The following is a 25997-nucleotide window of genomic DNA, read 5'->3' as shown; positions in this document are numbered from 1 at the left end:
GATCGGAGATCAACCCCTAACCGAGATCGTCCCATGAGAAAAAAGCCCATCGCAAAGATCATACTTGTCCTGGCGGCGCCCAGCATCGGAAGATAGTGGATCATCATGGTACAGACCTGGTCCCAACCCCAAGTCTAGCCGTGCACGGTCTGTCGGGTTGTTACTCTTTTTGGGGCGGAGGCGCCAACAACCTGCTGACACTTGAGAGGATACGACTCTGTTCTTTGAGGCTACGTAATGTAACAGTCTAAACATCACGTAAACGAATGATGTTAACTAGTTGAGGAGTTTCCTCTATGTGATTTGGATAGTAGCGAGCTGACCAAGTGATTCTTGTTCAACATAGAACTAGACAACACTCGACAATTTAATCAACTCGCTGAACCCAAAAACATACCTAGATACAGAAGGCCATCGGCACATACCTGTCGATCACGACGTAGGGGCCACTCAGCACGCTACGACGACAGGCCACCCGACACCCGAGGGAACAGACTAAGCCAATTTTGGGTCGGCTCTGCTTTGTGGAGAACTTCAACAAAACTTGCCGACATGTTTACCGGCGAGATTCTCGGCGAGTCATTCCCAATCCCATACATACAGGGGGACATCACCTTGGATAATATGGATCAAGGCTACCAGCGGTGGACAACCCCGGATTGTCAAGCTCCGCATCCCCGGATTCTCCATGTCATTAGCGGTCTGGGGTATAAGGAGTGCGGGGAAAGACCCAGAGCATATAAACGAGGGCATTCCAGCTCCGACCTGACCAGCCAAGCCATCGCTGACTCATTCTCCTTGTCTCCTACTGCTTCACAATGTCGCCAACGAAGGACAACCCTCAAACATTCAGTTCCACGCATCTCGAGGATGCCACCGACATCAAGCATGCTGCCGACAATAACAGGGTCGACCCCGAAGTCGCAAAATACGCTTCTGCGGCTGCCATCGAGATCGACAGCGAGACCAACAAGCGGCTGAAAAGGATGATTGACAAGCGTGTTCTGCTCGTCATGATGGTGACATACTTTCTTCAAGCACTTGACAAAGGAACGATCTCGTTTGCCTCGATCATGGGAATCGTGGATGATACTCGGCTCGTCGGGCAGCAGGTACGCATATGAGCATGGCTCCAATTCCTCCTCAGAAGGTTGCTAACAACATTATTCAGTACAGTTGGTTGACAACCATTGTCTATATCGCGGTTTTGGTAGTCGAGTACCCGACGAACTGGATCATACAACGCATCTCAGTGGCCAAATATCTTGCAGCCAACATCATCTGCTGGGGCGCTGTGCTTGCGCTTCATGCGGCCTGTAAGAACTTTGGAGGCTTGCTTGCCGTCCGGTTCTTCTTGGGTGCCCTTGAAGCTTGTTGCCAGCCATGTTTCGTGTTTCTTTCAGGCATGTGGTACCGCCGTTCTGAGCAAAGCACGACAGTGGTTCTTTGGTGAGTGGCCAGTCGGCTTTCCGGTTCTAAAACGCAGGCTAACTTCCCGAGGTATGCCATGAACGGCTTACAACAGATCGTCGGTGGCCTACTAGCCTACTGTTTCTCCAACATTCCCGACAAATCCCCTATTCACTCTTGGCAAGCACTGTTTATAACGTACGGATGTATCACTGTACTCTGGGGAGTCTTTGTTCTCTGGTGGATGCCTGACTCCCCAATGAAGTCAAAGTGTTTCTCCGAGGACGACAAGAAGCTCATGGTCGAGCGCGTTCGCAGCAACCAGAGCGGACTGCAAAACAGAAAGTTTCGGGTCGAACAGGTTTACGAGGCTCTACGAGACCCGCAAAGTAAGCTCGCCAAGTATCGCATCTGGAATGACCATGGCTGACCTGAAATAGCGTACGCCTTTGGAATGATTCAAATCTGTACCACCCTCCCCAACTCTGGCCTCAATGCTTTTTCGGCACTTCTGGTCAAGAGCTTTGGCTTCGATGTCCTCCAGACACAGCTCTTGTCCATGGTCTTGGGCGCTATCATGATCATCATCATGTTCGGCGCCGTTTGGGTGGATCGAAAGACTGGACAGCCCATTTACGCCATGGCTGCATCGGTGATCCCGTGAGTTTTGTCCCTCCCAACCATGATAATATGGCATACTGACGAGACCCGTAGCTCAATTGCCGGTACCGTGGTCCTCATGACTGTTGAACGCACAAGCAAGGCGAACGAAATTGGTCTCCTCTTGGCCTACTACGTCACGATATCATTCTGGGCCTGTTCTGCCTTATGTCTCTCCCTAATCACCCGAAATGTCGCAGGCCAGACCAAGAGATCCTTTGTCATCGCGACCAACTTCCTATGCTGGGCTGTAGGAAACTGTATCGGGCCTCAAGTATTCCGCTCCAACGATGCTCCTCGATACTTCATCGCCTTTTCAGTCCACGTCGCTTGTTATGGTGTCTTAGCCGCAACGTTGCTATTGCTAAGAGCCTACTATGCGTACAGCAACAAGATCCGGGATAAGAGAACAGAGGATGGTGAGATTACCGTTGACAGTACGCTCGCGCATGGATTTGAAGACAAGACGGACAAGGAGAATTTGAACTTCAGGTATCACTACTAGGGAGACTTGGTGGTTGGGGGCGACGTGTTGATACTGTTTGAGAGACCGTAACTACTTCTCATTTACGCATTCCATAGCTAAGTTCCCAGTTATGCACAATCTCCAATTCTTTCCATCAACACATACAAAACGTTTGACTTCTCTAGAAACAATTTGGTGGTGATATTAACTAGTTTAGTACCAATCAACATCGTAAATATTCGTCGTCATGACCGGTTGCGAAGGGTCCGACAGTTTTTCGTGCAAATCATGCTGCTTGTTGTCGATCTCACCCAATTTGTGCGCCAAGGCAACACAATCAAGAATCTGCTCACAGTGATTCCATATCCGCGCGCGGTTGCGTATACCGGGCAAGGAAGTTGTTGCCGGGTTGAAAAGCCACCACATACGCCTCCAGTCAGCTCCGTCTATGCTAGGCCCAGCTCTGCCCTGTGCAAGCTGGATCCACGCTTCTACAGAGGTACGAAAGGTGTGCCACTCGTGAAGCGACGATTCCTGTTTGACACGATATGGTCCGAAAATTTTCGTCCCGGCGCAGGCTGTTGATCGCTTTGACGGCATTCCCAGCCTCCTCCATCTCTGGATCCTCCTCGATAATTTCTGCCCAGAGCTTGTCTTCGTCTTCTTTGCTTTCAAGGCCGAACGGAAGCTCAGGGGTAGTAAGCCAGGTGGGCAAAGAGGATCCCATGTCGCTGGCCGATCAGGCGACGTGGGATATTCGCTGCCTTCACAAATCTCCCACAGCCAGTGCATATCCCTAAACACGCATGCCTTGAAAATTGGCTGCGAAAGGTCGTAGAGCCTCCGACACGCCCTTACCAGGGTGTCGAGGTCAGGTAAGTCAAGGAACGAAAGTATATGATGAATGACCTCAGTAGGGAGAGCGAGGAGCTTCGCTTTCTGTAGTTGAGCTTGACCCTTGTTTGCACGGTTCATGCAAGTCTCCAGTACCCGGTAGATGCCTGGGATCTCAACAGGATTTGCTGCAAGCCATTCGTCGCCGGGGAGATGGTGCCAGGGACAGTCCCAACGTTTACGGGCTCGTTCCACTTCCGGCCGCCGTAACGGGACTCTATCCCCCATTCCGTAAGAGTCTGGGGTGGTCTCTATCTCACGCCAATACCATAGCCCATCCAAATCAACACGGCCCAGCCGATGGTATGATGCTTTTGCGTACATGTCGAGGCAGTAAGAGTGAACTGCCAGTGGCCGCAATACGTCATATTCCTGCCTCTGTGAGAAAGAATTTCCAGCGATACATGATTTGGGGACACTTACATCGCAGCCCTCGCTGATCATCTCCCAATTGGTCCTCAATTCATGCAACCCGTGGCGTGGCGGATAGAACGACCGCCAGGGCTGAAAATTTCCGTCCACGCCCAAGTTTGAGCCATTTGACTCTCCTGACAGATAGAACAGACTGCTTTCTTCGAGGAGCTGCTCGCTTACGTCTGTCATCCAATTTGACGGTTTTGGTATCAAAAGCCGGACGTTGCGGCAATTCTTCATTTGCGCTAGGCTTAGCACATGTCCATTGATACCTCGTAAGCTCCGACATGTCGCTGAGGCAATATGCTCTGGCGGGATCTTGGATATAGAGCGGCGAGGGAAAAGCAATCGCTTTTCTGGAAATCTGCGGTTGCCTGTGTAATGGACAAACCTTCTATGCCAGGTCCCGTGTGGCAGCCTTTCAGGCCTCGGCGGATCAAACAGATCCGAGACGTTGTATTGCTTCGACGTCTCGTCATAGCTGCCACCCTGACCATCGCCATCGTTGTCGTCGCGGCAAGATTCGTCGTCAGAGCTTCTTGGCGGCCCATTGTTAGAGTCTTCGGATTCTAAACCTGCATCGTACTCCAGGGGCTCGTCGTCACTATGGAGTTGACTATCCGGAAGCCAGTCGGGGTCGTCTTCATCGCATTTTGGCCAAAGAGGGAGGGGTTCGAACTCAAGTGTCTGAGGATCGGCCGGAGTTCTATCTGCGGTGGTGCAGTCTTGGCATTCTTGGTCTTGAAAATCCTCGTCCCAAGGTTCATCGAAGAAGCCTACATAATTGGCTCCTTGGTAGTTCCAAGCTGCGCTCGGTGGCTCATCTGGCGTGCGAATCCGGGCAGTAGCCATGTCCACACCACATATCTGACAGTCGAAGGAGAAGGACATTCTTAAGATCAGGCAAAATCAGCAAAAGGTGGTATTGCTTATAATGCACAAATCTAAAGTTCATATGAAAGATGGTATAAGAGGAGGGGCATGGTTTACGTATTACACTCCCCATACGACAGATACGGAGCTGCGAAAGTTACACCTTCAGACGTCGCAGACCGTGCTGAAAATATCTCAAAGTCTACTCTCAACTGGCGCTAATGCAGGGGGGATATACGAGATGGGAGGGGCAAGCTCGCTTGTTTTATTAGATCATCTTGATTAGATATGGGGGCAGGGGCCAAGATGGGGACAACTGGGAGAGATCAATGAAAAGGTTGGAAGGGCTCAGCCGTCTGAATAAAAATAGTAAGATCACAAAAAGGGTGCAAAAGCTGCCTTGTTCGCGACTATGCAGTTGGGTCACTATAACACCACATTGTTTTTAAGAGATCTGATGAAGTCCAAGCGAAAGTCCAAATTGCTATGATATCTAAAGCTACCAGCGAACCAGCTCCTGTACCTTGACGGGCATGCCTGACTTCATGGAGTGATTAGCTCCAACTCCCACAAGGACAGCATTGCCTCCATCACGGATGAAGGCGGCGCGATCAACACCGCCCTTCTTCTCACCAAGGAGCACATCTCGCAACAAGATGGGATCACCGCCACCATGAGTACCCTCCTGCTTAACAACATCGACCACATAGGGCTCATCAAACATGGGATAGACGACAATCTTGGTCTGCTCGACGCCTCCCTGGATATACTGCTTATCCTCGCCACTGGGATCCTTCGACACTGGAATACCTGTTGGCGAGTAACCACTCTCGACAACATTAATCTCAAGACGGCCCTTGGTTCCGTTGAAGACACAGCGATATCCCTCCCAAGGCGCATAGGCGTAGGTGTTGTAGGTGAGAACAGCGCGGTTCTTGTACTTGATGATCATGGAGAGATTGTCTTCAATCGTGATGTCCTCACCAAAACAGTTCCTGTCTCGGATGTAGCCATCTTCATGCTCTGCGTCCAGGTACAGCTTCTTCATCCGCTCGTTATCACCAAGCTGGAAAGCAAACGGATCTTGTTTGGCATCTTGGTTGTTAAGGTATCGCTCTCCAAGGTTCTTCTCGCCGCGCTTCTCAGCATTTTCCTTGCCGTAGAAACGCAGGGAGCCGAGGCAATAGACAAGCTCAGGCTCAGTGTCGAGCCAGAAGTGGACAAGGTCGAAGTGGTGGATTGACTTGTGCATCTGAATGCCACCACTGGTCTCCTTGTGTCGGTGCCAACGACGCATAAAGTCGGCTCCATGAGGGCAGTCGAGGATCCAGTCCATATGGACAGTCGAGATCTCACCAATGACCCCAGAGTCGATCAATTCGCGAACCTTGGTGTGATGAGGTGCGTAGCGATAGTTGAACAGAACGCGAACCTGTTTGCCCGTCTTTTTCTCAGCGTCGATCATGGCCTGAAGCTTCTCTTCATCGATAGTCATGGGCTTTTCCGTGATTGCATCACAGCCCAACTCCATGGCTCGGATGCAGTAGTGGTGGTGGAAGAGGTCGATGGTGGTGACAATGACAACATCAGCCTTTTGTTCTTGGACCATCTTATCAAAGTCCGTGTCCTTGTAGGTAGGAACACGCTCGCCTCCAAGTTCTGCGATGTGGTCGTTTGCAGCGTTCATGCGAGTCTGATTTGTGTCGCAGATTCCCACGAGCTTTGCAACATCCTTGAAGTCGCGGATGATGCTCTCGTAGTACATGGACGAGCGGACGCCCATGCCCACAATGACATAGCGTGTGATAGTGGATGAAGGAGACATGATGAAGGCTGGGATGTGCGAGTGGTGCTAATGACTGCACAATGAGCTGATGAACATAAACCCCTGCTGAAGTCGTCACGGATCTTTATATGCCACTTCAGAGAGAAGCTCGTTTGTACCCCGCCTTGTAATCAGTGGGGTAATTGAGGCCAGCCAATCCCCCCGGAGCGCCTCTGCCATCCGTCAACACATGAGAGGCTGTTGGCACGCAGATCCAAGTCGATTCAGTCATGCATACGTCTCATCGGCTGCACTCCTTGAGCGGTTGAGTTGCCGACCCAATTTGGGTTTAGCCCCCAAGTTGATGGCTCGGAATTCCAAAACGGGACCGGGCTCCTGACTCACAGGGGGAGGGCTTCGGTCTTGGTCCAACAGCCCATTATGGCAGGACAAGGTGAAAAGTCTTAGAGTAGAGCATGGAGGCATTTGTCAGTCGAGGTTTCCATGCTTTGGGACCCTGTTTGAAGCGAGGCCACCCTCTGCTCATCCAAGTTCACTGTCATGATTTCCCAGTAGTCGGCTTTCGGAGCGGCATCTACCATTTTCGGAGCGGCCCCGCACGCGGATGCTACTTTTGCAGACCGACTATGCCCGGTCGAGGGCGGGGAAGCTAGCCCCTTTTACGCTTCCATCCCGAGCTGCCATCTCTCCACTATCATCAATGCCGCCTCCAATACAGGTGGAATCGAGCTCCAGTCTGGATACCGTACTCTAGAGCTTATCGATTGATCACGATAGCCATGGAGCTTGTTTGGCAATCTTCAACTGCACCTACGAGGAAACGGACGTCCCAAGATAAGTTTCTATCTGCCTGTTACAGAGCTGAGGACGACTGACAGTATTTCGCCAATACCTTGTCACCACTGTCGCTCACGAAAGAAACGATGCTATCACGACGAGGGCGACACCAGGACCGACAATCCGGAGCCAGTCGAGCTCCCTGTCCCAGAGTCACAACCAGATGTCAACACCAGAGAGTCAAGCCCGCATCCTTCACAGCTGCAAGAATACAACCCCGAAGCAGTATTGAAGCATCTCTTCTCCCTACCCGAGCCAGACCGAGCATGTCGACAACAAGAGACGAGCCGGGGCCGAGTATCAACCGCCGAGAATGTTGTTCAACAAACTCGGCGTCGACAAATGTGGTGGAGGACGTATAGACAGACGATAAAAATACCACCTCTAACGGAGCACCATCGACGTTACCTACAGGATGTGGGTGCCCTCCTTGAACTACCGAGGACGACTATTGAGGCACTCCTGCCCGTCTACAACTCCCTTCTAGACGAACTCATTCCCATCATAGATGGTTCAAGTGTACTCCGCGATTTCAGCAACGGCCAAGCTTCTCGGTACTTACTAAGAGCAATATGTCTTGTCACCTGCAAAGCGAAACAAGCCGCTCCATTTCTACGGTTGACCGACGACGGACCACTTCTGAGCCACCAAATCTTCGCATCAAAGCTACTCGACGGACTCGATGCAGCCATAAAGGCAAACCTTGAGCCAAACAGGGTCATCAAGATCCAGATCCTAGCGTTGATGCATCTCCATAATGACGGTCGAGGCGGCGTCGACCGCTCCTCGATGTATCTGACGCAGGCCATCAGGGAGGCGTGGTCGATGTCTTTACACTTGAAGATGCCGGAAAACTCGGATGAGGACCTTGACTATCTATGGTGGTCACTTCGGAACTTTGACCGGTTGAACAAGCCTACCATGGGAGCAGGGCCTTTCATCATCGACGACACCGACATTTCCATTGACCGTATCGCTCCAAGGAGAGAAAGCTATCGGTCTCAGGTTCTTCACATCTCTCTAGTATTGGGAGACCTCACAGTCAAGGCAACCAAGGTCTACAAGGCAAGCTCCACATCAACTGTTGATGACTGTGAGGATTTCCCTTCTCTATTAGACCTCACATCAGGCACCACGTTTGATCGTTTTCACAGATCTCACAGAGGCTAGTTAAATGTGCCACTATATAGACCTTGACATCTTGTTAACATGGAAGTAGCATTCCTCGAGATCTGGTATCATCTGGCTGCAATGCTGTCGTGTCGACACAGCGGCCCAGATAACGTACATTACACCAGGCGGCTCTCGTCGGCGGACCGTATCCTCGAGATGCTCGGTCATGGCCAGCACGAAACCCTCCCGCCACTTCCGTTAGTACCATATGCCATGGCCATGGCCACAACAGTTATATACCGTGCTCTGCGAGACAGGGTTCGGGGCATTGATGCTTCGTCAAGAGATCTCAGCCTTTGCTGCGAAGCTCTTGATACGCTTGGCCAGAGCTGGACCACTGCCCAAGGTGTCGCAAAGCTGGCACACAGACTGATGAGCTCCATGAATCCGGGCACCACGAATCGAGAACGAGTTGTGGTTACTGATAGAAGCGACTCTACTACCACGGCCGAACCAAATTCTTCAGATGAGAGGCCTCTAACTACAACCCACCAGCCGACCAACCAGTCAGTTGGGACAGAGGAGGTCGTGATACCGACCCCAGTGTCTCTCCCGTCAGAGCAAGGGTTTCACGGCGACCATGTATCTGACAATCCCCAATATCTTCCGGAACAGTTTATTGAACCGTGGGTTGGGTTTGATGCATCACAGTTTCAGCTCCAAATGGCATTCGATGATCTATTTAGTTATGGCATTTCTGACGTCTTTCGAGATCCGGCATCTTGGGAATTACTTCACATGGCAAACAATGGTTCAGGGTTGGGGAGCTAGGTTGATGGCGTTTCCATTGGGTTTCAGTGATAGCAGGTATCAATAACTGAACTCAGAGGCTTGTTGTCTTCTACAAAACCTAGACCAAACACCTTCAATATCTACATTAGAGGGGCTGCTCGGAATACTTGTAGTCCCAACTATGAGATTCACCATAATCCGTAGTGTTCTAACCCACAATCTCGTCATCAAACTCTTCGCTCTGGCTCCCTTCTTCTGGCACTGCCGGTAGGATATCACCATTGACCACTTTGACTGGCGTTTGAGGAACCTCGTCAGGCTTTTCAGGCTCCACGTTCCCATTATCATCCCATTCCTCTCCTTGATCTCGAAATGAGTGACGAGGGTGAAACTTGGACCTGGATCTGGAACATTTGAAGCACAGCCAAAAGTCGGCACAGGTCTCACACATGACATAGCTGCCCACAATCTCCAGCAAGCAGCAATCGCAATACCCATTAAGCACTTTCTTGCCTCGTTTCTTTGCTGTCGGAGGCTCTTTGCCGAGTTTAATCGTAATCAAGTCACCGATGCTAAACAGAAAGTCGTCAGTAGGCTGTCGGGTGGAATAGAGGGTTACATACGCATCAGCTCCAGAGTAGTAAGCGATCTGAGAGGCAGGGGAGGGTGCAGAGAACCCTAGACCCTCGATCGTGGGATCCGCTCCTTTCTCCAGGAGGAAAGAAACCATGTCAGTCGTCGTCGGATCGTTCGGGTGCAGCTGGCGGAGGGATGTCGAAGCACGAGCTGCCCAGAGAAGAGGTGTCCAACCATCATTGTCCTTGACATCAATACCAACACCGACTCGTTCTGACCGTGCCAGTACTTCCACCACAATATCCATCTGGCCACTCACCACGGCATAGTGGAGGGGAACTCGGCCAATCTCATCCTTGACGGCAAAATCAGAGTCGGGGGCCTTCAAAAGGTTGAGCACCTCGAGAGAGTTGTAGCAAGCTATGTGTGCCGGTTTCCGTCCAAAGGGGTCCTGGACATCTATGGAGGCGTTCCGGTCAAGAAGAAGGCTGACGATTTCTGCCGGAGAGCCCATACAGGCCGAGTTGAGCGGGTATCCGAAGAGGCCAGCACGAACGGATGGATCTGCTCCATTCTCTAGAAGCAACTCAACGATGTCCTTCTTCTGGCCACGTATATCATCCTTGGGGCCAATAGTTGCTGTGATCAGTGGTGTACCGAAATATCCGTCAGTCACAAAGTTAACGTCGAATTGGTTCTCAATCAACAGCCGGACCATCTCCAGAGATCCTTCGCTGCATGCGTCATGCATGACCGTGCCCGACTGGTCCGGGGGAGAGTTGTGAAGCATCGAGCGAGCAGCCTCCTTGGTCATCATGTACCTGAAGACCTCCTCGTTTCCATTGAGTGCAGCCATCTGCAAGGGAGTATTCCCCTTGTTGTTCACCACGTCCAATTTCCCGCCAGCATTCACCACCAAGCGGAAGGATGTTACCGGCGACCTATCCGTCATGCAATGAAGCGCCGTGTTCTCCTTTTCGCTTCTGACATCCAAGTCTGGTCTGAACTCGAGAAGTTTCCGAACCATGTCGTCACTGGGAAGCCTCATGGCCATACAAAGAATAGACTCATTCTTGTTGTTGTCGTTCGAGGGATCAAGAGTATTGACGTCGGCCCCTGCCTCCAGGATCGCCTCAACGGCGTCAACGTAGTTCTCATCGACGGCATTTACCATTGCCTTCCGCGTACCCTCGAGATTAAGGTCAAACTTGACCTTGGCTTTGCTCAGGATAACATCAATGGTTGCCCGCTGGCCGTGGAAAACTGCCATGTCCAACGGGGTGTATAGGCTGAGAGTCAAGATGGTCAAGTCAGCGCCGAGCTGCACCAGAAGTTCGGCCGTCTCAGGATATTTGTTGGCTCCGTGCAGAGGCGTCCACTTCTCTGAGCCAGATAGCGAGTTCAACTCAGCTTTTGCCTCGACAAGCATTCGAACCATGTCGGTGCGGCCATTTTCCGCTGCCGTGAAAAGGGCCCAGAGCTCATCCGAATCCTTGACGTTTGGATCTGCTCCTTGTTTGAGAAGATATTCAACTTGATCCAAATGTCCATAATCAATGGCAGCATGCACTAGGAGTAGTCAGTAAAAATCGTTCTAGAACGGGTGGTTACGACAGACATGGTGTACGCTGCCAGCCTTTTCCTGGCATCTCCTTCTTCTCAATATCGGCTTTACGTTCAACAAGTAACTTCATCATCTCCAGACTGTCGACAAACACTGACTCTACCAAAGGAGGCACAGCCCCTTCGGGTGTCAGGTCAGGGTCAGCTCCATGCTCCAGCAAGAGGCGACACATGTCAGTACGTCCATTGTTGATGGCCCACCACAGTGCTGTTTCGCCATCGGGATTTGGGATGTTGGGATTGAATCCGTGTTTCAAGAGAAGTTCGAGACATTTCTTGTTCCGGAATCTAGCTGCAAGGGTCACAGGGTTGCCTTCGGGCTCCTCCTTGTAGTACTCTCGGTAGTCCTTGTACTCCAAGATCGTTTGGAGCAGCAAGAAATCTCCCCATTGAGATAGAATTTGCACGGGCATTCGATTCTCATCGAGCATTCTGGTGTCCAACCTAGCCCCATTCTCAAGCAACGTGGTCGCCGCAAGAGGAGAATTAGCCGTGAGCAACGGCGTAGTGCGGGGCGTGGCCCAGGTCGCACCAGCGTCAAGGAGAAGCTTCATAGAGCTGATGTTGCCGTAGGCTGCTGCTCTGTGAAGGGGGGTTTTCTCATTCAGATGTGTGCCCTTTGGGGGGCTGGGGTCTGCTCCGACTGAGAGGAGCTTGGTAATGGCATCGTCCAATCCGATAGTTGCGGCTTGTAGGAGTGGCACTGCAAGCCAGTGGAAAGGGTCATGGGGCGAGTCCTGTTTCTTCTCTTCGCTCCGAGGGTCCGTGTCTTTGACATCGTTAGACTTCTCATGAGCTTCAGTATCTTGAGCCCCAGGCTCGGGGTCTTCAGGCTCGTTGGTGGGCTGGTCAACCTGGTGTTTCGCAGTCCGCACTGGGATGGCATGTGGCGGCTGAGGTATGATTTGAACCACCTTTCGAAACACTTCAGGGTCCTCACAGAAACTCGCTGCCTTAACGGCTTGGTGTAGATACTCGTCGTCAAAACTGAAGCCAGATTCAAAGGATTCGATGATGAGTTCAACAACAGCGAGTTGGCCCGCCCTCGCAGCCTCCACTAACGCTTGAGCTCGTAACTCAATGCCATCTTGGGACTCTTCCAATGCAGACCGGACAAGGTCCTCGAAGCCAAAATGGGCCGCCACGGGGAGAGGCTTCCGGGAATCTGTATGGGGTTTCAGAAACGGAGTCGGCAAGGCGTTGTACGCTTCGATCCAGCGGTTGAATAAGGGTGGCTCCCCAAATAGGCCTCTGACCACGTCTCCTTTGGAGGTCGTCTGACTGTAGTGATGGGGCCAGAACTCGATAGCATAAGGAATCTGTTGAGCCCACGCTGTGGCATTCTCCTCTTCCTTGCACACATAACTAAGACAGGTCTTCAGAACAAGTTCATTCCGCTCCGTCTCAGAGCCTTGCCGATACCATGCCGTGTTGTCTTCGATCTCATCTTTGTTGAGTAGCCAATCTCGAGTATCGGGATGTCTGAATCGAATCTCCCCTTGCACCACGATGAGTAGTCCGCCGAAAGACTGGAGGATATCGTCGACATAATTCCATGCTCCAGATTCGTCCGCTGGCTCACGGGTTTTTCGCTCCGATTCTTCTCCAGACCACAAGTTTTCTGAGATCCAGTAAAACTCAGCCACTTGAAGAGGTCTCAGTGAGGTGAGCACCCAGGAGAGTAGTTTCTGAGCCCATGTCCTCCGACCATCTGGCATTTCAGCCAAGGCAGTGGCAAACACCAGTTCAGGTAGAAAAGGCCCAGTGAGAAGTCTGGGAACCGATCCAAAGGGTTCCCGAGCTGACTTGAGCCAGTCAATGAGCAGCTGGTATAGGTCCTCATCATGGTCATAATTTGAAAGAAGGTCACTGATTTTCTGGTAGTGGTCATTCCATGAGAAATTCGGTGCTTCTTGGATGAGCAGCGCGGCGGTTTGGTCAATCTTGAGCGTTTTAGGCCTTGGAGGCTCGTACTCGATAGAGGTGACTGTATCTCCGACAAACTGAGAAAGCGCATGAGCCACAGCCTTGTCATTCTCTGTCCCGTGTGTCGTAATGATCAGTAGACTAAAATTGTTTTCGTTTCTTCCCAAGTAGTCGCGAAGTTCCTCGAGGAACCACAGGGCAGACTCATCACACTCATCAAAGCATCCAAGCACATGGATGCTACGTTCAAAATCTATGCAAGCGTTAGTATGTGCCAGATGATCCAGTTCTTATGAAATACCTGACTGTCCCCTCAGGTACTCAAAGTCACTGAAGAGGCGGATCCGGCCTGTCACACCACCGAGTTCAAGCGACGCAGCGATGTTCTTGCATGCCTCCTCGACCTCCCGTGGACGATGGAAGAGCAGACGAGAGTTGAAGGTCTGGAGCATTGCTAGAGCGTTGTTGAACCGAACATCATGGGCGTCGAAATTGAAGAAGAGTAATGGTTGTGATGTAACTCTTTTAGCCTGAAGGTAAATCCGAGCCCTCTCAGATACCCACGCCGTGGTTGAAGTATTTCCATGAGTACATCTCAGGTGAATGATTTTGTTGTCAAAGGGATCCATGAGATCGTCCAGCTCTGGGAAGCCTTCTACCACCTCAGTCTTCATATAAGGGTAGATGGGCGATGTTTGGTCGAGCAGCTTATGCAGTGACGGGTAAAGATGGCCCGGCAATTCTGGACCTGCTTCTTCATTAACAAATACCAAGAGATCTGTGTGACATACGTACCTAGCCACTCCTGATTCGGGGCACCGCAGAATGCATGGGTGACGCCAGGTGGTTGCGACGTGAGCCAGTGATTCGGCTGCTCGATACTGACCCGACGCTCAAAGGGAACGCCCATGGTTGACATTGATTGCTCAAAGACTCTAACCTGGCGCATTGGTTAGAATATAGCGTGGGTAATTTGGTGCTATACGAACCTGCTCTGGGGGATTCGTGGATATTACGTTGACCAAATTGGCCTGAGTAAGTAACCGAGTCTGAATGAAGGCATCGTTCACCTCGATAACGATTTGAGCGAGGCTCTTGGTGGTTCTCCACAAGTTGCCGACGTAGGGACGATATTGCATAGGCGATAGGAGTCGCGAGATACCCTCTTCGAGAAAGCCCCTTGTCTCGTACCTGTGAGGATAGCCAAAGAACACCTGAAGGCACGAGGGTTAATGGAAACATGGTTGACAATCTGACATAGGGAGTTTTTACCAGAGACCGTGTGCAATGCAAGATGTCTGCATATTTACTTTCGTAACGGGTAGCGAGAACCATAGCCTGGATTCATGTCAGGAGCCGCGTAGGCCAGATACGCCAGTGAATCTTACCGCTTTTACTATCAGTCCTCCAAGATCATGGGACAGGAACCAAATTGGTCGTCGTTTCTCCTACGTGATTCTTCATTAGCATGGTGATACATGGCCCGAGGCATCAAAACAAACCTTGATTTCCGGTGTGCGGAACTCCAGAAGAGCATCCAAGAGCGCCTCGGCCTCCTCATAAACTCCTTGGGAAGTAAATGTTTTTCCAGACCTGTCCCCTGGATCATATCCGTATAGCATGACTCTCCCAGAGTGTTCCGACAGGTCATTGAACTTGGTGTCGAGCCAGGACTCAAACTGTGGACCTCTGGGATTTTTCACCCATGCATTCCGACTCCAGCTGTGCATTCCATGAATGGCGACAATACTGCATAATTTCAAGCGTTAGTGGGTGTTGAAATCGCATTATCGGGCACTTACTCATAGGAAACAGAGTAGTAGTCGTCTCCCGAAACCACTTCCAATCCCAGACGGTGGTCGTCGCCGAGAGGATGAGAGTAGGCTTTGTAGTCTTCATTTTCCTTTTCATCCTCATCATTATCGTCACTCCTAGTCTCCTTAGGGCTTTGCTCGTCCGAAGCTGCATCATCGTGCAGCTCATTGGCCTCGTTGACTGGGACCTCTGCTCCGTTAGGCTGCTCCTCCTCTTCCCCCGTTTTCAATGTCGTCTCCTCCGTGGCTGCGGCCATGATCTCGGTGATTTTGACTTGGTCAACGATCCTTCGAGGGACCGGGCTGATCGAAGCACGACAAGAAAAGGACGCCAATTTTGTGTATGAAGCTCCAAGATGCGCATCGGTCGGCTGTGAGATGATAGCACCCAGGCAGCATCAGCACCAGCTCGGGCGGGGGGAGGCCGGCCCGGCCCAAGCCCACCAATAGTCCAATGTGACTCGGGCGTTCACCTCCGTCTTTAGTTCCCCTAAAGTACCTAGGACTTGGGGGCCACGGCGATCATTGACCCGCTCTCTGTGCAAGGCTGACCGTGGCACAAACGCATGCACAATGTAGATGCATCCCTACACAAACCAACAAAGACCCAGGTTCAGGTCGAGGTTCTGTGACTGACTGTTTCATAAAGTTTCGCGTCCCTACAATTACAACCCCAGTATCCGTAAGCGAATCCCATTCATCACCAGAGTAATTCATTCTCTCTGAGCTATTTGACAACAAAAGGCGCCTCCACAGCAAATCTAACAGCGCATAACTTGTACAAATCCACGCTACCAAGATCCTTGGCCCCATAACTCCTACCCCTCTTCGGCTTTGACCCTCCCAGCATTGGGTTGAAGAGCACGGGGTCATCCAGTGGTACCCCCGCGAACTTGCGAGCAAAACCAGATACCCAGTCGACATCAGCTTCAAGCTCGACTCGGGCATTGAAGGGTTCGCTATCGTAACGACGTAAAAGAACCGCAGTCGTCACTGAATCAGGCACGCCTGTCTCGCGTCGCTTGTTCTCCTGTAGATTCCAGACGGCAACAGTCGACTCGCCCGAGTTGCGCCCTCTGCCCAGATTGATGCTACCCGATACTGTTGTCGCATCGCTGACATCCCTGCTGATTGTTTTCTCATGCTTGGCCCTTGCCCCAGCCTCGAAAAAAGGCACGCCTGAAGCGGCGTACAATTCTGCTCCCCGTGTGGTTGACTCTGAATCCGTGGTTGGGACAACTGCCCATCTTTCCTCGGGGGCGATGGCTTCAACAATTGGCGCATTACCGCCATCCTTGCCCATGAATTCGATGTTGACGCGCGCTCGGAGGACTCGTCGAGAAGTCTTCTGTGGATCGAAACGGAATCGGAACACCATCAGCGTCGCTTCATCTCCATATTCGTCCAGGGTGCCATGCGTGACTTCGAGCAGTTCAACACGAGTGTGAATGCTTCCCCGCGTGCGTTCAATGACGTTGCGCCTTTCCCAGTCCTGGCTGGAAGCATTTTCGGTTCGGAATGTGCTGTCTTCGCCCACCACAATGTCTTGTAGGGACTCCTCAAGCACCAAGGCAGGCTCGTCGTTATACTCGTCGTCAATCTGAGATTCGGCCATTCTTGCACGTAGCATGTAGTCGGGAGATTCGTTAAGGAAGCAATTGCGCTGCTGCCTCTTTTATCGTAGCCTTACCAAAATGAGCCTTGAAGACCCTGCCAAGTTCCAGTCGCTTCTGCATTCAACAAGTACCGCATACTTGGAGAGTACCTCCCCATACCCCGGCCGCCCTATCAACCGCCATGCGGCACGGCGCGATCCTCCAAGTTTCAAGGCGCAAGGACAGCCAATCTTGATGTCTCTAGACACAGCCCCAGTGGGGTGATACCGGGGTGGCTGGGAATAGAGCATGCTTACTGGCCGCTCTCCGAGAAAGGGCTGACCACCAGTTCCAGCTTGCTTGGGGGCGGCTCATCTGATGAACGGAGAACTCTCGGGCCTCCTCATCTGTCCAGCCTTGCCACGCCTCCACATAGCACGAAAGAACAAAGGTTCATTCGCACTTCTCTTCCAGTTCCAGGACTCACCGCGCCGCCAATATGACCGTGGATCCGGACCCAAATCAAGTCCCAGGTGGCTTGCGACGTTCACAGACAGTCGATTACGAGAGCGACATTGATAACGACGATGAGTTCCTTCCTCCTGCTCTCGTCACAGCCGGATTTGACGACGAGGACCATGTCAAAGTAAGATTTGACCAGGACATTGAAGATGCCCTCAGCTTTGTCCAATCTCTTGCTTCCCGGAAGCCTACCAAAGAGGAAAAGTCGCAACAACTCCTAGAATTTGTCGACAGTCGGAAGATGGAATGGCACAAGACAACACGAGAAGGACAGAACTTCCTTCATGTCTTGGCATATTGCAATTCCATCCGGAAGCCGGCCACCAGTCTGCAATGGCTCATGTCTCGAGCCATGCTCAGGTTGCCTCATTTGATAGGCTCAATGGACAAGACAAAACGCACCCCGCTCACTGTTGCCCTCTCCAACGGAAACGAGGTCTTTAGCTATGCCGCTTGCCTCAACCTCAAGCCGGGAACCCGCCAGCGCTTCAAGGAACCGCTTGAGAGCGAGTGTGAAAACCAAGGCAGCGATCGTGAGGTCACCTGTCTACACACAGCTCTGACCTGTGCATTCAACAAGGAAGATCTGAGGCAAGACATTGTCAAGATCATGTGCAGTTTTGTCCCCGACAAGATGTTCACTGTCACGGACCACAAGGGGCGGACACCACTCCATCTGGCTGTCGAGTATGAACGATGTTGTAAGGCCCAGGTCGGCATCGTCGAAGAGTTGCTTCGCTGGGGACCACAAGCGTTGGACGTCCAAATTCAGGCCGCGCTGTATTCCAACCAAACATATTCAGTCTACCAGTATCACGTACATACTCAGCGACAAGCGATAGAGGAAAGCAAGAAGAAAACCAGCCAGAGTGCACCGAGAAAGGAGGACGACAATGAGGCTCGGACCAGTTCGAATACGAAGAAGCCCATGTCAAGACCAGAGAAAACCAGCATGGGGCCACCACCGGTGCCAAGAGACAGGGACAGAGACAGGGACAGAACCGAACCCAAGGTTGGAATCGCTCGAGCACATACGGGGGCGCCATCTCAAGAGAAGCCGGGTTCGTACGTGGTAGCGGCCAATCAGGAGAGGTCGGCTGCCTCATACACGACAGCCTATACTCAAGAAAAGTTGACTCCCCTACCCTCCCCCTCCTTACACCCAGTGGGGTCTTCCAAAGCCTCTGCCTACTCTTCAGCACCAAAGCAAGACGCGACCGACCCTTACTCCCCAGAGAAAGAAAGGGAGAGGCAAGATGCTGCTGCGGATATCAGTCATCAACTTAAGCATCTTTACTTACGTACCCAGAAGCCAGAGAACGCGTCTCGCTGCTTGAGCGTGGGAGGGCTAGGTATGTAACTTTGCTCCTTCGAGTCTTTCCAGACTCTTCTTACTGATATGCAATACAGGCAAGGAGCTGTGGTTTGACTTTGGACCACCCAAAAAGCTCACCAGGGCTGACTTCCGGAGACATTTTGGCCATTTGCGATTTGACACAATTCTACAATACGTAGCCTTTCCCCAGATCGAGTTGGACGACCACAAGCAGATACCCGACAGAAGATATGCAGGCAAGGAGGTAAGGATGATAAGGGTTCTTTAGCTCAACGCTGAGACTGACTTTTCAAGGACATGACATTCTTCTTCGATTGGCTCAAGCAACAAGGCGTCAGCCGTATCATCAAGGTAGAACATCCACCCTTCCAGGGCGTTGCATGTTCAATTGCTAACCCAAAAGATAGGTCATCGTTGACGACCTTAAAAGCCCATCACATAGTGACGCAGCCATTGAGAAGGCGCTGAAGCCCTTTGTAAGTTGCATCGTGTTTATTAAGGTCCAATACTAACTATTCCCAGAACGTCGAGATTCTTGACTGGCGCCGACTAGATCTTGACCCAGTCTCACTCTCTGAAGTCGGCCAGAGTCTGCGGGAAGTCACCCTTCACTGGAGTGGCAGAAACTCTGTTCTTCGAGCGTGGTCCGAAAAGGAGGGACTCGCTCTGATTCCCACACTAGAAGTTATCAATCTAGTTCAAACCGAGGTACGCGACATGCCCAACTCACCTTACCAACAACGCCGCCTTTGCTAATTCTAAATGTGGACAGGGCCTTGAATCGAGTGAGAGGACCCGAAGAAACCTCGACGCCTTTGAACAACGCCTTCACGAGTCTTGGCCCAAGGACAAGCCCAAGCCCAGAGTAGACCGTCCAAAGACTGGCGGTGGGCGTGCCTTGGTTCGGGGTCTTTCAGTAGAAACTCTCTCTGACCGACAAGAGCGCTCGGTCGATCCTCACAGGTGGATGCAATGCATGGAGAACTTTGCCGAACACTTCCGACAGATCCCAGCTCTCAGAGACAAGGTCACGGACCCATCTCTGGAGCCAGTCGAGGTCGCACTCATTGACGATGGTGCCGACATTACGCGCCCTGACCTTAGCGACTTGAAGGGCAAGAAATTCCCTGGTAAGAGTTTCTGCTACTATCAGGAGGGCACAACCTGGCGGGTATCTCCCTACTGGGACTCGTCATCTGGTCATGGAACCCTGATGGCGAGATTAATTCATAAGATCTGCCCCAGTGCCGTCATTCACGTTATCAAGCTGCAGACCTTTGAGGTTGAGAACTCGAACAAACTTCAGATCAACCCAGACAGCGCGATCAAGGTATGTCAGCTCCTACTAAGTCAATCCCTTTCCTAACTGTGCCCAGGCTATTGAGTACGCAGCCGAACGCGGCTCCCAAATAATATGCATGTCGTGGACAATCAAGCCTCCCGAAGGCGACAAAAAGAAGGAGTTTGACGACGCGATTCACAACGCCCTCAACAGCAAGGGCGTCCTCATGTTCTGCGCGGCCAGTGACCAAGGCAAGTCGGCCGACCTGACATACCCGCACGGAAGCAACCGCGCCAGCTTTCGAATTGGCGCAGCCAAAGCCACTGGAAGCATGTCTGACACCGTGGGCGACGCCCATGACCTGGACTTTATCTTTCCTGGCCATCAGGTGGTGGTCAACAGCAGCGACGATGTCTATGACAAAGATCTACAAAAGTTTGAGGCGCATTCCGGCAGCTCTGTCGCCAATGCCCTCGCAGCAGGGCTAGCGGCACTTGTTATCGAGTGCGTCAGACTGGGTGTATTTTACACCAATGAGAACAAACAGATCGACCCGACTTCGGCGATAAGGAAGGATGACTTGGTCAAGATACGCGACCGGAATCAGATGAAGTACGCGCTATCCTGGATTGGGACCAATCGGAACACAGACAACAAGTACATCGAGGTGTGGGATACGTTCAATGCCGTGGCTGAGAAGTTGAGGCAGAATGAAGGTTCTCGGATTGATCGGTTGGAGAATATTGCGACCCTGGCTAGATTCTTTTTGAAGAAGGGGGTGAATTATGGCGAGTAGCGGGTTAATTGTGCGTAGATTCCCGAAGGGGGAGCTGTTATAATATGAGTCAGGCTGAAATTTCAAGTCACTTGGCTTCTACCAAAGCCACCCAGAGCCGTGCTCTCTTTCACAATCCAATGCCGGCCACATTAGAAATAAAGCAAGCTTGAAAACAGCGAGCTATAGAAGGGGAATTTTTTGAAGCGTAAAATAAGTCAATGATGATAAATACAGAATGTATAAATATAAAAGACAGCGTGAGACGTAGAAGTCAAGGGTAGGTGCTTCTTGTTGGCGGGTCATTCCCACGGTCGCTCCACGTGACATATCACGTGTATCCCCAGCCGATGTTTTTTCTTCAGATCACAACGGAGTCGAGGGCCTCACGCCGATCTTTGGCTGATCCGGACTCTTCCGACCTTGAATGTCTCACGCTAAATGCTTAATAAGACGGGAAAGGGTGGAGATGTTCATCCGACTCAAGATCAGCGTTTTCTTACTGGAACTGTTCCCATCAGACGCTGAGAGTGATTTCGCTAAAACAGACTGGAAAAATCACATGGTCAAGTACCCCATGAGGAGAGGTTGGGATATCCTGGGGACCTGGGGTGCGGGGTAAGCAATTCATTTCTCCATTGAGCCGCACCTGAGCCAATCGGCGGTTATGCGGGCAGTTATCATTAGTGCCATGAGGTACCGACGATATCAGAGACGGTTACCGGCATTGAATGTAATCACAGTCTACGGAGTAAAGAAGAGTGAAGAGACTCATCAAGAAAATGAGAGCAATTGTAGTATAGCTAAGGATTGATCCCTCTATAGCAACAATGTTGGTTCGCAATTAAAAATTTTCCTTGACCTGGACCTTGACACCATCTCCACCGACTCATTCAACTCAGCAAATCCATTGGCGCGGGTGGAGACATTCACACCTTGGCTGGTGGGCAAAAGAAAAAACACCGGAAACATAAGGTGAGACTTACACCCAAACCAGTCTCACGTATTTTTTACTGGTCAGCGCCCGCTCGGCTCATGCGGAGAACCAATATCGGGCGGCAACGACCAGACCAGTCCGACAAGACAGTTGATCTCCACTGGTTTGGATGGATGTGCCGAGTCGATAGTTACATTTCCCCACCGCCCACAAGGGTCAATCACATGAGACCATTCGCCAAGATCATTACAGACCTCCCCCAAGATGGATCCCACTCCTGAGGGATTCTCTTCCTTGATCTTGTCCAACGTTGAAAAGTCACATTGCTTTTACCAAAGAGCGGGCATCAGATTCTTCGGAGAAGCCGTCAACCCCATAATTCAGCTCCAACTTGGTCCAATCTCGTCGAGTCAAGTCAGTCTTACACATTTAGCGCCAAAAACTTGGCGGCGCGATTTAAGTAGTTTAAATCCTTCAAGCAACTCGTGAGGGTGTCCTTTGCATGATTCAAAAGACAAGAGGTTTCACAAAATGGCGGGCCGGAGAGACAGCCGAATATTGATCGACCCTGTCGTGGTCCAAATGGTGCGTCGATGCAACCACACAGAGTCGACGAGTGGATGACATGATGTCAGAGGGTGGTACCCCATCTTCCAGGCAACAAAAAATGTACCCTGCAATCGTGCAACAACCTGCTCCATCTTCCAGGCAACCAGAATTGTACCCTGCTTCAACATGGCAACCTGCCAAAAACGGCCTCGGCTGCGGCGGTAGATGTCGTCTAACCGGGTCCGATCATGAACCAGTTGAGCGCGGGGGGGGGTGGGGATAGGATCCGGGGAAGCACATTCTGCGGATGGAACGTTGAGCTTAAATACAATATAACAATGTCGACGCTGCCAGAACTTTTGCGAGTATCGATCGGCAGAGCAGAGCAAAGCACTCACTACGCCTCCTTCATTGTCTTGTCTTGTTGTTGATACCCACAACCTGCCAGAATGGAAAAGGATCCAGGACACGGCGACTCCTCTCACTACGAGAAGGACGGAGCTGCCGTCTTGCAGAACCCTACATCGTTTGCCCCTCAAGAAGGCCGTCGCAAGTCGGTCGCTGTCAATATTGTTGAGAACCCCCTCCAGGTAAGACCCAGCATTGCCCATCCACATCTCGTGTTCGAACAATGACTGATCGCCCCCCCCCGAGTAGAGCAAATCACCCGAGACTGTGGTTGCCGAAGCTCGAGCTTACGCTGAGGAACACGACCTGGCTGAGCATGCCGAACTTTTTGGTCGGGCTGCCCTCGTCGCAAGAGACGGTGACAGCTTCCCCAGTTTGTCCGAGTTGAGCGAGGAGGAGCGCGAGGCTCTGCAATACGAGAAAGATCACAAGTGGCATGGCCCAGTGATGCTTTGGTATTCCATTGGCCTTTGTGCCGTTGGTGCTGCCACCCAGGGTTGGGATCAGACTGGTGCCAATGGTGCCAACTTGTCGTTCCCCAAGGAGTTTGGCATTGAAGATGAACCCTGGACTATTGGAATCATCAACTCCATCATCTTCCTCACAGCTGGTCTCATGTAAGTCGTAGAACCCCTGTTACACCCGGGCTTAGACGTGTGACCTAACCCCCCTTAGTGGCGCCTTCATTGTCGACCCCCTGAACCACTACTTCGGACGAAGAGGAGAGATCTTCATCACTGCCTGCTGCTTGGTAGCGACCCCTATCGGATCTGGTTTCGCCAAGTCTTGGCAAGGCCTCTTCGCAGCACGCTTTGTCATGGGCATCGGCATCGGAGCCAAGAACGCTACTGTCCCCATCTATTCTGCTGAGATGGCCCCAGCCCGCATCCGTGGTGCCCTTGTCATGTTCTGGCAGCTCTGGGTCACAGTTGGTAAGTTTCCCTTCTTCTACAGGAAGCCTTGACTAACCACCCCAAAGGTATCTTCCTCGGATTTTGCGCCAATGTTATTCTCAAGGATGTTGGCAAGATTGCGTGGCGTCTTGAACTTGGCTCTGCCTTCATCCCTGCCTTTATCCTTGCCGCCGGCATCTACTTCTGCCCTGAGTCTCCTCGTTGGCTCATGAAGCACGGCAGACACGCCGAAGCCTGGAAGTCCATGTGCCAGCTTCGAGCCCATCCAATCATCGCCACACGAGATTACTACTACTCGTATGTCATCTACCAGGAAGAACTCAAGGAGGCGAGAGGTGCTGGATACTTTGATCGTCTGTGGGATTGCTTTGCTGTGCCCAGAATCAGGAGAGCAAACTACGGTGCTTCAACCGTCATGCTGGCCCAACAGATGTGCGGAATCAACAGTAAGTCGCTTACAACCCCTAGGGGGGCAATGCTAACGCGTTTTAGTCATCTCCTTCTACAGCTCAAGTATCTTTACCAGAGTGGGCTACACCGACGACCAGGCCTTGTTCGCTTCCCTGGGCTACGGTGCCATCCAGGTCGTGTTCACAATCCCCACCTTGTTCCTGATCGATACGAAAGGTCGCCGAACTTTGACCTTGATTGTAAGCCCTGCTCCGGCCCCGAACAATTTGAAGTGATGCTGACTCATTGTCCAAACAGACTTTCCCCTTGATGTGCATTTTCCTCTTGGCAGGTGGTCTTTCTCTCCTTAACGACTCGGAGAGCGTGTCCCAGGCTGCTCGAATCGGACCCGTCGTTCTGTAAGTGTAGTCGATTCCGGAGATATGGCCTCAACCTAACGCTATGCAGCTTCGTCTACCTTTTCACCATTATGTACTGTCTAGGCGAAGGACCCGTTGCCTTCCAGTACTCGGCCGAGGTCTTCCCCACCATCCAGCGAGAGCAGGGAATGGCCTGGGCTGTCTGCATCAACAACACCTTTGGTAGGCGCTGGCACCCCTTACCTCTAATGATCTGGTACTAATGCATTTATGTAGCTGGTGTTCTTGGTCTGACCTTCCCCAAGATGCAAGATGTCATGACTCCAACTGGAGCCTGTAAGTCACCAGATTTCCAGCTATAACTCACATGCTAACATTGGTCAAGTTGGATTCTACGCTGGCCTCAACTTGGTCGCCTGGGCTATGATATTCTGCTTTGTCCGAGAGACTAAGCAAATGACCCTAGAGGAAATTGACCGTAAGATATTTTACCTGACCCTATATCTAATATGCCTGCTAACGATTCGCTCAGAGGTCTTTTCCGTCCCTACCAAGAGCTTCATCTCATACGAACTCCGAGTTTGGCTCCCCTACTTCATCAAGCGCCACATCCTGCGACAAAAGATTGAGAAGCCTGCTCCTATCATTGAGAAGGCCGACAAGAGCGACGCTTAAGCGGCACTGGTGCTTTGATGCTGGGGACGAACTTCCAACTGCCTATTAGTTTGGAGGCTTTGATAGCAGTGGGGGCTTGTCAATGATGAAACAGGATACATAAACATGAAGGTTTCTTGGAGGCTGCCAAGGGAATTGAGAGGCAAAGAATTGTTGTCCTTTGGTGAGCCTGGCTGCTTTTGAACTAGATTGTCTAGCGATCTGAGTAACCGATAAATACGAACTGTCTATACCCTTTTCTTCAAGAAGATAATTCCGGGAGGCTAAAGTGATACTGAGAACTGTTTCATGTCCTATAATAGCTCATGGAATTTTTAGGAGGCCTCATTAATTACTAGAGGAACTAATACTCCGTGATGGTCTAGGAAACTTACCATAAGCTCTGAACTAATTCACACAGCCCTATTAGCTCTGCATGAGTTTCTTGAGAGTTTACGGTATTTCAAGACTTGATTGTCGGCTTGGAGTTTATACGCAACAGCTGCTGACTTATGAGAGTATTTATTGATATACTACTGCACACTATTGGCTACCTATACCGACAAGCTGTTTGTGTAATACGGCGACATTGGAAAGCGATGTGATGTTGAGCCCAACTTGACAGTCAATTGAGCCCCACTTGAGGACCATACCGCTAAGAGGTTTGAAGCCGTCTCTTCAAATATTGCTCCAAGCTAGTGAGTTTGAATCATGATCTACCCTTTCTCCATCAGGGACATCTTGATGACTACTTCAGCGCCTTATTCCTGACCTCGGTGAGTGTAAGCCATAGAGGCGATGCCGTGCTACCTGGCAGCTCTACAGGGGGGGTTGAACGGCCAACAAGCTGCCTGAGTCTGTCAAATGGGGTACCCTTTGTCTCTGGCGTGTAAGGCTGCTGGTGGTCATGATATGCTGGGCTGGGGTATGCTGGGCTCACATGATGATTGCGGCGACGGAGGTACATGAATCCCAGGAATCCTATGGTCAGGCCGATAACCGCTAGGCCGCCAACTACGCCGCCTACTATTGGACCAACTTCGACACCGCCGTCAGAACTTCCGCCCCCGT

The 25997-nt window shown here is 51.4% G+C and overlaps 7 protein-coding genes across 7 annotated transcripts; 4 read left to right on the top strand and 3 right to left on the bottom strand.

The window, feature by feature from the left end:
* Positions 1-818: 818 nt before the first annotated feature.
* NECHADRAFT_88315 (uncharacterized protein) lies at positions 819-2575 on the top strand (the record flags this gene model as incomplete). The annotated part of the gene is made up of 5 exons (XM_003043624.1): positions 819-1112; positions 1172-1449; positions 1501-1799; positions 1851-2070; positions 2125-2575. 5 exons carry the CDS (start codon positions 819-821, stop codon positions 2573-2575), a joined length of 1542 nt encoding a protein of 513 aa, XP_003043670.1.
* Positions 2576-2749: 174 nt separating this feature from the next.
* On the bottom strand, positions 2750-4735 carry NECHADRAFT_88314 (uncharacterized protein; the record flags this gene model as incomplete). Its single annotated transcript, XM_003043509.1, has 3 exons — positions 2750-3808; positions 3854-4208; positions 4287-4735. 3 exons carry the CDS (start codon positions 4733-4735, stop codon positions 2750-2752), a joined length of 1863 nt encoding a protein of 620 aa, XP_003043555.1.
* Positions 4736-5216: 481 nt separating this feature from the next.
* On the bottom strand, positions 5217-6542 carry NECHADRAFT_98073 (uncharacterized protein; the record flags this gene model as incomplete). The annotated part of the gene is made up of 1 exon (XM_003043508.1): positions 5217-6542. The coding sequence occupies one exon, from the start codon at positions 6540-6542 to the stop codon at positions 5217-5219; it is 1326 nt and encodes a 441-aa protein (XP_003043554.1).
* Positions 6543-7203: 661 nt separating this feature from the next.
* On the top strand, positions 7204-9284 carry NECHADRAFT_88312 (uncharacterized protein; the record flags this gene model as incomplete). The annotated part of the gene is made up of 3 exons (XM_003043623.1): positions 7204-7248; positions 7281-8433; positions 8560-9284. The coding sequence occupies 3 exons, from the start codon at positions 7204-7206 to the stop codon at positions 9282-9284; spliced, it is 1923 nt and encodes a 640-aa protein (XP_003043669.1).
* A 6627-nt stretch (positions 9285-15911) lies between these two features.
* On the bottom strand, positions 15912-16814 carry NECHADRAFT_98072 (uncharacterized protein; the record flags this gene model as incomplete). Its single annotated transcript, XM_003043507.1, has 2 exons — positions 15912-16707; positions 16741-16814. The coding sequence occupies 2 exons, from the start codon at positions 16812-16814 to the stop codon at positions 15912-15914; spliced, it is 870 nt and encodes a 289-aa protein (XP_003043553.1).
* Positions 16815-17278: 464 nt separating this feature from the next.
* On the top strand, positions 17279-20715 carry NECHADRAFT_54608 (uncharacterized protein; the record flags this gene model as incomplete). The annotated part of the gene is made up of 7 exons (XM_003043622.1): positions 17279-18653; positions 18712-18881; positions 18932-18988; positions 19045-19113; positions 19160-19345; positions 19410-19967; positions 20014-20715. 7 exons carry the CDS (start codon positions 17279-17281, stop codon positions 20713-20715), a joined length of 3117 nt encoding a protein of 1038 aa, XP_003043668.1.
* A 1839-nt stretch (positions 20716-22554) lies between these two features.
* Positions 22555-25193, top strand: NECHADRAFT_73184 (uncharacterized protein). Its single transcript, XM_003043621.1, has 10 exons — positions 22555-22770; positions 22838-23205; positions 23264-23520; positions 23568-23948; positions 23995-24152; positions 24211-24311; positions 24361-24494; positions 24549-24608; positions 24658-24750; positions 24805-25193. The coding sequence occupies exons 1-10, from the start codon at positions 22630-22632 to the stop codon at positions 24945-24947; spliced, it is 1836 nt and encodes a 611-aa protein (XP_003043667.1). The 5' UTR covers positions 22555-22629; the 3' UTR covers positions 24948-25193.
* Positions 25194-25997: the final 804 nt, after the last annotated feature.

This window comes from Fusarium vanettenii (assembly GCF_000151355.1).
Source record: "Fusarium vanettenii 77-13-4 chromosome 13 genomic scaffold NECHAsca_28_chr13_5_0, whole genome shotgun sequence".
Taxonomy (NCBI): domain Eukaryota; kingdom Fungi; phylum Ascomycota; class Sordariomycetes; order Hypocreales; family Nectriaceae; genus Fusarium; species Fusarium vanettenii.
Note: the sequence above shows the minus strand (reverse complement) of the source record. Positions and strands in the feature narration are given on the sequence as shown.